Below are 14,707 nucleotides of genomic sequence, written 5' to 3'. Positions count from 1 at the left end.
TAAATTAACGACTAACATAACTTATTTGTTACTTACAAAGTGCTTCTTTATTTGAATTTTGCCTGCATTCTGCATTAAAAAGTTAGAGGCTGCAGATTTGAGTACAGTAGAGTACAGTCATATGCAAAAATGAACATTCTTGGTCATTAGACATGTTTTGTTGATTTTCTATTTAATAATAAACAGTAACATACTCTACAGGGAAATGTAAATATGGGGTTTGCCAATTTTAGTGCACAATTTCTACAGTTTAACACAGAAGGAAAAAAAGCATTAAATATAAAATATGTCATAACTTTTGCACAAGCCACATCTTATGTTTTATTTTTTCCCCAATATGTTAAATTCAGCAAATAAACAGTAATTATGCATTAAAATATGAAGTATATAATAATAATAATAATAATGATAATGAATTTGCTTATCACTTTGTATTGTATTAACATCATCGTAGACATTCGAATCCAACATTTGTCTTTTGTCATAACTCAGTGAAGTGCAATCAAAGTGAAGTGCAATGATTAAAATAAATTGACCTTAATTTAATTTAAATATGTAATACTTTCCAATATTGCACTTTGATTGATAACGCATTTTTTTAAAACGTAAAGAATTTGACACACACACACACACATATATATATATATATATACATATATATATATATATATATATATATATATATATACAGTGTACATATAGTGTAAAACTTTTACTAGGTTTTTTTGTCGGAGGCTATAAAACAAAATCGGACACTGCAAGGGCTTCATTCCCCCCAGTTATATTTAAATGTTTGTAGACAAGTAAAATCATTGGATACAATTTTTGACAGCCCATCCTTTACCCTGCATTGGTTCAGGAGAAGAGTCAATAAAGTTCTTTACACTCATTCATTAAGTTTCGAATTTAAAAGCCCTTTGGCAAACAAAGGGCAGAATCGACTTGTTTGTTATTTGCTAAGATTAATCGTTTTCAGGAAAATCACCGCAGGACAGTACAGTGCTGATTTGCATAGAATACAAAACACTGACAGAGCTAAACAAAAACAACCAGAGACAGCTGAATCAGGGCAAAACATGATTTAATTTAACCAAACTAAACTAACTTAACCAAATATATTAAAAGTGCTCAAATGTTAACAGCAGGCTTTGACCATGATCACACACCTGCGCAGGAATGACTATTACACTCCTGCTGCTGGTCACCAGCTCCACTGCACTCTCTCCCACCTCCCTGAGGGGCAGGGTTATTACACTGACGAAGCCGCAGCTTGACTCCACCCCCACACGGGACTGAACACTCTGACCAGGGTCCCCATTGGCTCCATCCACCATCGACATGGCAACCAGGAACTGAGTCGCAGTTCAGGACACCTGCATCACAGGTGCTGATGACAAACAAAAGCAGAGCAAATAAGCAGATTATATCATCTTTGTGGACAGTATTATTTCAACTCAATTTCAAGCTGTCATAACTTCAGAGTTAATATGTAGATATGTTGAGTCCTTCTCTGCTTTATTCTGTGACAGCAAAATGATAAATGATATTCATAAAGACTTAAACATTAGGGTTAATTGTTTTGGTGTAATAGTTGAGGTGAAGTCTCAGCTGAGGTTACCAGTTGCTGCAGTCTCTGATGATGCTCTCTCCTGAATTTGCATACTGCCAATCCATCCTGCCTGGCCACTCCCACGAAGTATTGCTGATACTGAAACCCCCTAAATAACAGGAGAAAGGAAAAAAGCAAAGTAGCACATTTCCATCTGTAGGAATTTACAGCTTTTATAAGGAGTAGCTGGAGGTGTTAGAGGTGCTTATTAAGTGCTTTTAGATCAAACTTTTAAAGCTTCTTTACTATTTCAAAGTTTCACTGCTATTGATAAATAAATGTAAGATTGTTTTTAGTTTCAAAATTTAAAATAGTGCTCAAACCAAGGCCCCTTTAGGTTTCTTTGTCATAGAGGTGCGTATGAAAGTGTTATAGATCAAATATTTAATGCTATGTCAGAGTGCCACTAATGAAGATACACTCTTTAAAGCATATCAAATTCAGCCAATGAATGTAAGATTTTCTTTGGTTTTGTGAGTGCTGAAAATACCCTGCAAGGTGCGCTTTTCTCACCAGTGGTGCTGTTGTGGAATTTACAGCGGCACTCCTCTCTCTCTACACACACTCCATCCTGCAGAACCATGTCTCCAGGGCAACCGCAGCTCTGACTGCACCCGGGTGTGTCCAGGCACTCTGTGTCACCATGGAGATCTTCACAGGAGCGAGGGCATGGCTTCCCACAAGGCCACTCCTCCTGACCCCCTTCGCAGTCTGAGTTAAGAAAGAGAGAGAAAATGACAAAACAAATAACACTGAAACAGTTTTTAAGCCTCTAAGTCAGAATCAGACCTTATAACATGTTTATAACTACTTTACATACATTGTTATTATACACTTTATATATTAGGTTCACAGTAGTTAATAAATAATTTATAACAGTTATTAAATACTAACCTTTAAGATAATAACTGAACAATAAGCTTGTATAAGGTAATATATAACATATATAATATAATAATAAGGTTAAACACTGAGCACACCCTTGGAGCCTGTTTGGACCCCTGAATGCTGAGGGAAAGCCAACCTGAGCAGATGGTTTGGTTGTCATGGCAGCCCCGGCTCTGGATGTGCTCTCCGTGGCATGGTAGACCCCCAAACCGGGCAGGGGGGCTGTTACACTCCCGTTTTCTCACAGACACACCCGCACATGCATCACACTCTGACCATGCACTCCACAAGCCCCACGAACCATGAACTACAAAGACAGAGAGAGACCTGCAGTCGATATAATCCTCTCATTAAGAAAGGCTTATTTAAAAAGAAAAGGATGCAGAATATAACAGTGGGCAAAACACTGACCACAGATAAATGGGAATTTTTTCTTATTATTATTATTATTGTTATTATTTATTCAAAATGGTCCTGTTTTCACAGTGTGGTTTACATATATAGACTGTATGGATTAGGAAGGGAATAGAACAATTTGACACTTTAATAATGATTATATCAAACTTTCATTTCGAAAAAGCAAGGAAAGTTTATTTTTCCATGCACCGGCCCTCATGCATGAGGCTTAGTAGTGTGTAACCTGGACAGAAGGTGATGGATGGGCATTGCTGTCTTTGGATCTGCACCCCAAGGCCACCATGCTCTTCTTGTTGGTCTGGGCACGCTGCCCCTCCAGCCTTGGGCTCTGGACAAGCACAGCTCCTATAGCGAGAGACCCACTCAGCACCACATGTCTTAGAGCATGGAGTCCAGCTGGACCATTCACACCAGCCCCCATCCACTGAAGGACAGAGAGAGATGAAAAAGAGAGGGAGAGAGAGTAAAAAGACAGACAGACACATGCAATTTCATTTGACAAGCAACTTCTATTAAAATATTATAAACCTGCTAAATTTGCTCATTAAAGAAAACACTCTTTTAAATTGAAAGTTTAGTGAAAAAAATCAAGTTTACACAGTTTTCCTCTAATTCCTAACATAATCCATCCGCACATCTAGTATCCAGTGTTTGCTTCTTAATTTTACACTGGAGCTATGTGGCTAATGTCAGTATAAATGGAAGCTCATCGCCCACCAGCTAGCCCTGTTCAAGCTGAACACTTGCCTCAAGCAATGCTGAGTTGTTCATGAATCTCAAACAGACTTGCTTTTGTGCTTTCTATGTGTTATCTATAAAACGGACAGATGTCTGGGCAAAAATTCATCTTAAAGGTGGCTGCTTCGGTTCTTGGCTACGCAATTTTCTTCTGTCCATTTTTATAGATAACAGCATGTCAAACAGTATCACAAACCACATAAGCAAGTCCATTAGCAACAGCAGTAGGGATAAAACAGTACAAATTAACACATAACAGTAATGCTATTGCTTTGTACTTTTGGAAAAAGTAGTGTAATGCATTACAACCAGAATCGCTCTAATAACAATTACTTTACTTTCATTATATATAAATGCCCGAGACAGCAATACTAATTATGTGTAATGTTTTTAAAGCAAATTTTCTCTATGTATTAAGTGTGCCTGTCCTTGCCAGGATCAGCTGTTTATAACTATCAGTGTGTACTCTTACACTGTTCAAGGATTCAACTTTCAAATTTTGCATTAATCTCTCAAAATTTCATTTTCAAAAGCAAGTTTGTGAGAATGTGTATAAGACAAGGTTCAAACAAGAGTGAAGTTGTTGCCAAACCTGGACATGGGTTGTTGCTACAGTTGAGCTGTCCTCCAGTACAGGTACTAAACAAAGAAAACATAAAACACATCACCTTACAGGCGTTAAAACTGCTGTAATGATCTAACCTCCCTCTATCCCCCTCACCAGTTGTTGCAGCCGTCTGGAGAGAGGACTGTGTCTTCAGGGTCAACGCGCTGGCCAGTGTTAAGGTCGAGACATGGACACTGCTCTTTCTCTACACAAGCGGTGTTGTTAACGCTCAACACTTTCCCATCAGTGCAGTAACAGCCAGCTTCGCAACGCCACTCACAGTGCTGTGGGATCATCGGCATCATCAGTATCATAACTATTATTATCATCATTAACATTTGCATTATTGCATTACTGCATTGCATTATTTGTCACAGTCATGTGAGAAATGAGTTGGGTTCAGATCTAAATATGAATTTTGAACATTTCTGTTGACAGACTCAGACAAGTGACGTGGGTAGTTACATTGAAAGTGAAATTTTCAGCCACATATACGTGATGAACACCATGAAACTAATGAGTTGAGCACTGACCAATTAGACTGTAGATATCAGGTGGGAAGCTGCTTGTGTCATGCTTACAGTCAGGCTACACACGCACAACTAGTTATATGTTTGTTGAACACTTTAAACAATATTAAGTAGCTTCAGGGCACAGAACTAGTCTACAACTTCTGCTGGTGTTTCAACACTGTGTCCTAAAGCATATGATGGGAGCAAGTGTCGACGACAAAATCAAAACACTTCCAATATAATCAATGAAGCTGTCTACACCAGCTGCAAGTGGCAGAGCACAATGTGGTGTGATGCAATCTGCCATTTTTGACAGACGTTTCCGTTTTCGACATTCGACATCGTTTTTCCATTCCACCTCAAACTGGAAAAGAAGAAACTCATCCGTGGAGTGGAGAAAAGGAGGGATCTCCACAATCCTTTCAGTAAACATCTTAGAGAGAATTTACCAGAGCACAGGACATCAGTGGTAAATACCTTATGTTTTGTGTTAGCTAAGTGTTGTATGTGTTGTGGTTAGCTAAGCAAATGAAGTATACATAAATGTTAGCATACACAACCAAGCTGCCCACCGCTAGAGCAGAATAACACTATTTTAATAATGTTATTTAGACTATGGACATCCTAAATTTGGGAATAATACATAACTCGTTAAACTAAATTAAATACATGCCCCAAACCATAGCTTGATAGCTCCATCAGCAAAGCAGCTATTTTTTGACAGGTCTGTGCTTTGTTTACATTTTGACTTGACACGCGCATTTGATGTTTCCAGTATGGACATCCTGAAGGTTTTGTGACGTGGTTATGGACATGTGGATGCTGTCTTGCTGTTGTGACATGGTTAGCGGCATGCCCCTAAGGTGACAAGTTACAAGCCCAAAGTGGCCCCCAGCCAACAAGCGAAGGGAATCACTTACTCTAAAATGCAGCGTTAACTTTTTGATTTGAATATATATAAATTAAAAAGACTAAAAACACAAAAATACACTGACCTACAAAAAGCACATAAAGGTCTTTGCAAAGCTCAAAATATTTTAAAGTTGTGCTTTTTTTTCCTGTTCTTGTTTTTAGCAGTTGCAGTAAAACAATCCTAAGATCTGGGGGAGCTGCAGTAACCTTCAGCACATCTTCTTCCCTCATCCCTGACTAAGACTCCAAAGTGGCACCAGAGAGTGATCCATTTTAGGCAAAGGCTGTGTAAGTAAATGACATGACAAAGTAGATTTGAGCTGAATTTGTACTCACAGCCAAATCATCGCAAGTGCGGGGACACGAGGGTCCACAGCTACTGAACACAGAGCCTGGCACAGCGGAGCATGGACTCACTGAAAACACAACACACAATTAAAGGCTTAAAACACACACCAAGCAATAGCATATGTACAGACACATAGACATGAGTATATATTATTAATTACAGTAATTATCAAACCAAAATAAAATAAACTGATTCAAATAACGTGTGATTCAAATTTGTGATTTTATGATTGTTTTATGGCTTCTTAAAGAATCACGTCATTATTAACTCACAGACTTACACACCCACTATCAATCAACAGGGAGGACATTAAAGCACAGTTTGTACCTGGGCAAGGGTCCGTATTGCAAGCAATAAGTTCAGTTTTCAGCCCCTCACAGAAGTCTCCCTCTCTCTCAGTGGCTGGCCTGTCACACTCACGCCGACGGCTCCTCACACCTCCACCACATGACTTAGTACAGTCTGTCCAGGAAGTCCACTCACTCCATCCTCCATCGCCTTTCAAAGCAAACATTTATTGGCATTTTACAGGAAAATTATTTACTTTTTCTTTTGAAATAGCCTCCTTCTGCCAGGTCTTGCGCGTGTGGGGTTACTCACGGCTACATGGTGAGAGGACACACACTTGGTCCTGACGGTCCGGCCCCAGGCAGGGCAGTCCGTTGCCGGCACGCTCAGGACTGGAACAGAACCGGTAGCGTGACTGCAATCCAGCACCACACGACACCGAACACACACTCCATGGAGTCCAGTCTGACCACCCTCCATCCACTAAAAACACAATATACATGTAAAAAAAAAAAAAAGAAAATATAATAATATAATTTGTATGTAAATATATATATATATATATACATATATATATATATATATATGTCTGTTGATTACATCCTCTACAACCAAACCTAAACATGGCATTTTCAGCAAATTCAAGTGCATAATTTATTTGCTGACTAATATCTTGGAAAAAATAAAACATGAAATATATAATATTATATTTTTTTTTCCACAGGACACAGTTTATGTTTTATTTCTTTCCCCCAAAATGTTTATTTCAGCAAATAAACAGTAATTATGCATTAAGATGCGTACTTCTCTGTAGAGGAAACTTCTTTTCACTTAGAAAATCAACAAAATATGTAATTTGCCCAAACTTTTGCATCAGGCTGTATACAGTTTGCCATAAGGGCATACTAACACCAAATGGACCTTACCGTTACACTCAAAATGTGTGCAATTCACCAGCTTTCCTGATTCACAAGTGCTGTAAGGCAAAGAGAATGAGAATAGATTACCTCTACTCAAACTCTTCAAGGAAAAGTTAAAGGAAAAGAACTTTCAGTATTAGACTGAAATTAGTAATTAGTAAATGCATTACTAATTAATTATATAAAACCATAGTAAGAGATTAGAAGATCTGAGTGTTTAGAATAAGATGACAAATTCTTAATGTCCAGAAGTAGAGCTGCAAAGTAATGCTTAAAATGATAATCACAATTATTTTGCTAATTAGTGTAATCATTGTTATTGATCACATTTATTCAGCCAATTCAGGAACAAAAACGCTTTATTTGCACTTTTTTGGTATTTTAAATTTATATTCCTTCAAAAGTGTACGTCTATGAATCAAAATAAGGCTGGTCCTTAGGCACATATATCATCAGTAATCAATTTATCTTTTAAATACTAAATATACACAAAATTAGACTTAAAATAAAAAGCCAGCATTTAAAGCCAGTTACATTATTCTCACAGGGTGTTTTTAGCCAGAAACAAGTGTCTGTCAACACATTAATAATGTTTTGACCAGCAAGACCAACTGGACATTAGGATCAGTACTAATGAGTCCTTATTTCACTGGAAATGTTAGTCCAAGTCAGTCTTGCCGCAGTGAATGCAGTTGCAGCCTGCTAAAATGTCTGCTAAAAGAGTCTAACTCATCTATTACCAGTTGTTGCAGCCTTTAGGGACCACCGCTCCAGGCTCATACTGTTCACCATCTACATCACAGCGGCACAGAGACAGAGGCACACAGCTACCATCCTGTAGGACACACAGCACGATTACACACCAGCAACAAGACTAACACAGAGTATAAAATGCATTTATGTGAATGGGCTGATCCAAATATGTGAAACGTTGCATGAAATTTACAATTAATTATATAGTGTTCAATAAAGTATGCACTCGGTTGGTAGCCAAAATAAAATTCATCAGCTATATTTTAAGCATTAAAAAAAGGTTGGTGAATACATGTTTTTATCCATGTGAAAATACTTACACAAAGGCTACTGTATAAATACTTCCATTTCCTATTTGCATGTTCAGCGTATTTTTAAACATAATTTGAAATCATACTGAAACACTGAATCACTTCCTACAGAATTGAGATTCATACCTGTAGGGCAGAGCCCTGTGGGCACTGGCATCCTGAGAAACATGTGGAGTTCATTGCAATCTCTGACCCCAAATCTGAGCAGAGCAGCACTTCTCTCACACAGTCTGTCCACTCCTGACCCACAGCACAACCACTCCCATCACCTACATACAAGAAAAGAAGAGTCAATGGAACTCTACAACCCCCTTTCCAAAAAAGTTGGGACACTGTGCAAAATGTAAATAAAAACTATACAATGATGTGCAAATCTTTTAAACCCTATATTCAATCAAAAATAGTACAACAATAACAACAACAACAACAACATATCAAATGTTGAGACTGAGAAAATATGCCCATTTTGAATTTGATGCCAGCAACACATTTCAAAAAAGTTGGGACTGGGGCAACAAAAAAAAACCTGGTGGAACATCTCACAACTAATTAAGTTAACTGGCAACAGGTCAGTAAAAAGAGCATCCTAGAGAGGCTGAGTCTTTCAGAAATAAAGATGGGGAGTTCACCACTCTGTGAAAGACTTTGTAGGCAAATAACATTTCTCAACATAAAATAGCAAAGAACTTGGGGATTTCATCATCTACGGTACATAATATCATTAAAGGATTCAGAGAATCTGGAGAAATCTCTGTATGCAAGCGACAAGGCCGAAAATCAATGCTGGCTGGGCGTGATCTTTGGTCCCTCATGTGTATTAAAAACAGACATGATTCTGCAGTGGAAATCACTGCATGGGCTCAAGAACACTTCTGGAAACCACTGTCTGCGAAAACAGTTCATCACTGCCTCCACAAATGCAAGTTAAAACTCTACCATGCAAAGGAGAAACCATATATATACAGAAACCAGAAACGCTGATGCCTTCTCTGGGCTGGGGCTTATTTGATATGGACTGACAAGGTCCAATGAATCAATATTTGAAATTTTTTTTGGACGCCATGGATGCCGCGTCCTCCAGGCTAAAGAGGAGAGGCCTGTTACCAGTGCACAGTTCAAAAGCCAGCATCCGTGATGGTATAGGGGTGCATTACTGCACATGGCATGGATGATATGCACATCTGTGAAAGCACCATTGATGCTGAATGATATACACAGGTTTTGCAGCAACATGTGCTGCCATCCACACAATGTCTTTTTCAGAGAAGGCCTTGTTTATTTCAGCAAGAAAATGCCAAAGCTCATTCTGTATGTATTACAACAGCACGGCCCTGTATTAAAAGAGCCTGGGTGCCAAACTGGCCCACCTGCAGTCCAGACCTGCCACCCATTGAACACATTTGGCATGTTATAAAACAAAAAAACAAAGGAAGCCCTGAACTGTTGAGGAGCTGAAATCCTATATCAAACAAGAAGGGGAAAACATTTAACTTTCAAAACTACAGCGATAGGTCTCCTCAGTTCAGAGTGTCTTTTTTTTGAAACGTGTTGCTTGCATCAAATTCAAAATGGGCATATATTTTATAAAACAACATAATTTCTCAGTTTCAACATTTGATATGTTGTCTGTACTATTTTCAATTAAATATAGTGTTTAAATGAGAGTTGGAGATGGAAATGGAGTACTAAAATGAGAGTTGGAAATGGAGTTGTACTGAGTGCTAGAAAATTAGAAAATGTGTGCTCATCAAAAAGTGCTTATTCTTTTCTATTAAGCAAGCGGGTTTTTTTTGCACCAAAACCAGTCAGAACTAAAGTTTACATAACTATTTTCCAACCTTCCTTTATCCGTTATAATGGACGATGGCTGTCACACTGGTATTTGTAAATGATGTCTGTTCTCACTGTCTGACTCCTTCACAGATACTCTTGTTTAAAAAGCAGTGTGTGCTGAAATTTGGAACAAACTGTGCACACTGAAAAGCTCAGGAAAGTGAAAAAAAGTTATGTCTTCTTTTTCTTTCAAACGTCTGGATCCTTTGGCTATGCAATGACACATTTCTTTCTCAATAGGCAGGAATGACAATGTTTCTTCACCCATTTTTTCTCTCTGATAACTCTGACAACCACAAACCATCTGCAGTAACAACGCTCCTTATTACTTCAACATGAACAGTCAGGATAAACAGTTTTAGGCTAATGACGGTCATATATAAGGGTTTTCATGGCATCGCTGTGACACCCTGAGGAATTTAAACTGAACAAAACATTCCTGAACAATAACATGTTCACTGTACTCACCACAAGGCTGTAGGTTGCAGGCACTAAACTGCTGCGGCGTGCCATGGGTTCTGATTGGACCACGTGTTCTGTTCCTGTATCCACCACCACACGGCACTGAGCATTCAGACCATGCACTCCACGGCCCCTTAACAGCTGCAAAAAACAAATATATGTGTATGTGTGTTTGCACAGCACAAACCAGACAAAAACTTCACTGCAGGGACAGAAAAATGTATAACAATGTTAATCCTCTTTATTTATGTAGGACTTTTCATTTTAGCTCCATAGTGTAAAAGTGCTTTGCACAAGAAGATCAGCAAAACACTGGAAATATGTTATGGTCTCTTTTTGTGCAGATGCAAGCACAGCCAGGATTTTCCCTCATTTTATTCAAGTTGATGTTTTGGTGGCCTGAAATGACAGTGCCTGTGCCAGTATGGGTGGTGTGGAATTCATGTAATAATCTTTGACTAAAATGTTGCTTGACAGCTGTAGCCTACTGTCAATGAACTATAGTACTTGTCCAAATAATTAAGAATTTATTGATTGCATTATATCTACTCTTATGCTCTGTGAAGTTAACTGGAGTTGTGGAGATTTTTAATTCTCTTAAAGAGAATGAGAGGAGTTGCTTTCATCGGAATAGCACCCCTAACCCCATCTACTGGCAATGTATTCATTCTAACACAACCTCATTTAACAACTGTGTTGCTCTCAATCACGTCAGCGTCTCTGTGCCAGGTCAGCCAGGTTATGGTCACAAAAATAGGGCCCTAAGGTTTAAATGAAATAGCAGCATAATTACAAACTACGAAAAGAAAAAAGGAGGAAAATACATAAAAAATAAATTAGGTTTTTACTAATAGGCTACCTGACTCTTACCATACTCTGTCCAGACACTGTCACGTCACACAACTACCTGTTTTCTGTGTTAGGACAGTCTTTAGCATTCGGTAAATCTACTACATAAACAATATGTATATCCACTGGGATGGACCAATGCTAGTCTGATCAAGCGTGGTACTGGACAATACACTTGCCAGTGAACATCCTTATGGTACACAGGATAAACTGTTATGAGAATTCTTTAAATGTTCCATAAGTCTGTGCCTGTAGGTGAACAGTCAAATCAGTGGATTCTGTAATTCACATAAAGTCTTACCACTACAAGGGTAGATGCTACATGTGTCCAGCCCAATACGGTCGCCCTTACAAGGACGTCCCCCAAATGCTGGCAGCGGATTAGTCCCTGAGCGGTACCGCCTCCTGATGCCCACATCACATGTCCTGCTGCATGTGCTCCAGGATGTCCATTCACTCCAGCCACAGTCAACTGAGATAAAAGAAGGATGAACAGATGCATGTAAGCATTAAGGAAAATATTAAATGTGGTTTTGTGTTAACAAGCAGCAAAAAGTTTTACAACGAAAAGCCATCTCACCAGGACAGGGTGCTGTACCACACTGCATCTCTCCATTAATGCACGTGCTGGTGGGTGCAAGCACAAAAACACATGACCGTTGACATATATTCCTATGCAATCTGATTGCCTATGACTGACAACGTCAATAAAACTAGCTGTAATGGTGACTGTAGTGACAAGACATACCAGTTGTTGCATGCATCATGTGGCACAGTGGCACCATGTGTGTAGAGCACTCCCTGGTGGTAGCAGGGGCAGTGGCTGAGAGGCACACAGGTATTGTTGAACAGGTAGAAGCCTGGAGAACAGTAGCAGCCATCATAACACTCTGTAGCACACTGAACCGAGGCTGTGGCATCAAGACACACACGCGGACATGCACCACCCTGAGCCTGGCACTGCTCCGTAGTCAAGAAACTCATACCAGTGGGACACACACCTGCAAACCAAAAGGCAAACATACACACAAACACATACACAGTCACACAGTCGCACAAGTGAGTAATACTGAGTTTGTAAGCCAAAAACTTGTGCAGTTTAAAAGGTATACACTGTTATATTACTTGTTATAAAAATAATCATTATTATTTTATTCAATAACAACTTCTAAAGTTGTTTGCAATAATAACTTGTAGAGCGGGGTGCTCAGTCCAGCTCCTGGAGATCTACCCTCCCACCCTAACCTAACACACCTGATCCAGGTACAGGAGGTGTTCAGGGGCATCTGAATATTAGAGCGGGTGTGTTGGATCTGAACTCTTCAGGGTGGTAGATCTCCAGGATGAGGATTGAACATTGCGGCTGTAGAGTTTAGATTGAAATATAATCTATACACCAGTGGTGAACCATGATTACTAGAGCTAGGCCTTCAATTTGGGCCATAAATGTCAAAACTGGGACCAAAAGGAGGAAAAACATCTCTGTGACAGTGATCATTTCACCGAGCGCCTCATCGGATTCTAACAATCTGTTAGCAGTAAGCGAACGGCTATGCACATAAACTTTTCATTCTACAGTAAACATGGACTTATATAGGCAGTTTTACACCGACTCCTGCAGTAAAGAGCTCCGCCATAGAGCTGCTGTTGCTGTTTTCCATTTTGAACATCTGACTGAAATGTGTTTGTTAGGCTTCCATTCGTATTAGCACTCAGTGATGTATCAAGAACTTCTAGGAGGCCTAGAGTGATGCTTTATCTCACAAAATTGGTCTCATTCAGTGGAAAACAAAAAGTGATTGGTTGATTCCACTATTAAAGTGCTACATGCTAAATAATATAGTGTAATTTTCTATCTATGTACTCTGAAATACATTTTACACATGCATCAGCAAAACGTGTTCTATAGTATTGAAAACAATGTTTCCAAACTTCGTGCAGCAGCACCTGAGCAGGGCTGGGAGTTGCAGTCTCGAGTCTGTATGTGAGGACCCAGGCAGCTGCTGCCTCCGTACAGAGGAGTAGGGAAACTACAGAAACGCTCTCGAGTCTGAGTTCCAGAATCACACTCTGATGAGCACTCGGACCACGGAGACCATTCAGACCAACCACCATTCACTGCAGAGACAGATACAGAGAGGGAAAATCAGGCACTTTTCATAAATATTATTCCACAATCAGGTGCAGCAGCTATTCATCATAGATATTATTTCACAATCAGGTGCAGCAGCTATTCATCATAGATATTATTTCACAAACAGGTGCACAAAGAGTGATTGTTTGTGTATGTGCACCTGGGCAGTGTAGTGTGTTGCAGGGCTCCTGTTCTTCCCCCTCCCCAACACAAGGGGGGTTCGAGTCAGTATGGTTACAGTTCCTAAAGCGCCGTCTCATTCCCACAGCATCCACATGATGGAAACACGTCTTACTGCACTCAGACCACATCGTCCACTCACTCCATGGAGCTCCTTCTGAACCTAAAGGATTTATATACCCACCAGAAATGGCATTGTTTATTATGGTAATGAGGGAATACAAGCCTATAAACATTCCACAGTGCATCTTTTAAAGTGACAGTTAAAAATCCAATTCCCTCAGAATGTAGCTGATCAGCCAAGACATGTTTGCTTCTTTAGTTTTGTATAAGAGCTACAAGCCTAATGTGGCAAACGAGTAACAAACAAGGAAGCTAAGAGTTTCAATAGAGATTTAGTGGTAAAAAGGGTGTCCCCCCCGCTGAAGCTGGGTTAGAAATTAGATCACCTGGGATTTAGTTAGGTTGTCAATTTTGGATAGTGTTGGGTAACAGCCTTCGATCCTTTTTAGTATCCGGGAGCATGTTGGTTGTCCCTTGTCTGAACTAAATTACGGAACTCATTCTTTATTCTGACTGCACATTTTGATTCTCTTAGTTTCAAAGTGCATGATTTTTACAGATCCTGGTAGAGCACTACCTGCAAAGTGAACAGTCTGAAAAAAACACTGTGGCAGTATTTTGTGCATGGTGCCTGGAACAAGCAGAAAAAGACTCATACAGTGTGCAGCCAGTATAAAGATTTTGAGATGGCTTCTTTGGAGGAGTTAGTGGAATGTCCAACATTAGCCCACATATGAGTGATATGCTGTGGTCTCTCTGGCTCTTTTCTCATTTGGTGAATGGAACTGGGAGGTGAAGGTGGAAGAGATGACAGCGGACCAGAAAAATTTAAACAGAGTGGAACTGTCTGCAACAAGGCATGTTAATGGAATATTATACTGT

At 39.4% G+C, this 14,707-nt stretch overlaps 1 protein-coding gene across 1 annotated transcript in view; it reads right to left on the bottom strand.

Moving 5' to 3' along the window:
- Positions 1-14,707, bottom strand: part of scospondin (subcommissural organ spondin) — a 118,828-nt gene that overhangs the window by 50,278 nt on the left and 53,843 nt on the right. The window contains exons 60-78 of the mRNA XM_036580179.1: positions 13,743-13,925; positions 13,396-13,566; positions 12,197-12,449; positions 12,029-12,075; positions 11,750-11,920; positions 10,606-10,740; positions 8,431-8,573; positions 7,981-8,075; positions 7,247-7,296; positions 6,633-6,803; positions 6,360-6,530; positions 6,020-6,099; positions 4,374-4,543; positions 4,245-4,291; positions 3,138-3,338; positions 2,634-2,804; positions 2,123-2,320; positions 1,619-1,718; positions 1,167-1,387 (exon numbers count right to left, since the gene is read on the bottom strand). Of these exons, the coding sequence (XP_036436072.1) occupies positions 1,167-1,387; positions 1,619-1,718; positions 2,123-2,320; positions 2,634-2,804; positions 3,138-3,338; positions 4,245-4,291; positions 4,374-4,543; positions 6,020-6,099; positions 6,360-6,530; positions 6,633-6,803; positions 7,247-7,296; positions 7,981-8,075; positions 8,431-8,573; positions 10,606-10,740; positions 11,750-11,920; positions 12,029-12,075; positions 12,197-12,449; positions 13,396-13,566; positions 13,743-13,925 (2,778 nt within the window). The remainder of the gene's footprint in view (positions 1-1,166; positions 1,388-1,618; positions 1,719-2,122; positions 2,321-2,633; positions 2,805-3,137; positions 3,339-4,244; positions 4,292-4,373; positions 4,544-6,019; positions 6,100-6,359; positions 6,531-6,632; positions 6,804-7,246; positions 7,297-7,980; positions 8,076-8,430; positions 8,574-10,605; positions 10,741-11,749; positions 11,921-12,028; positions 12,076-12,196; positions 12,450-13,395; positions 13,567-13,742; positions 13,926-14,707) is intronic.

This window comes from Colossoma macropomum, unplaced genomic scaffold (genome assembly GCF_904425465.1).
Source record: "Colossoma macropomum unplaced genomic scaffold, Colossoma_macropomum, whole genome shotgun sequence".
NCBI lineage: Eukaryota > Metazoa > Chordata > Actinopteri > Characiformes > Serrasalmidae > Colossoma > Colossoma macropomum.
Note: the sequence above shows the minus strand (reverse complement) of the source record. Positions and strands in the feature narration are given on the sequence as shown.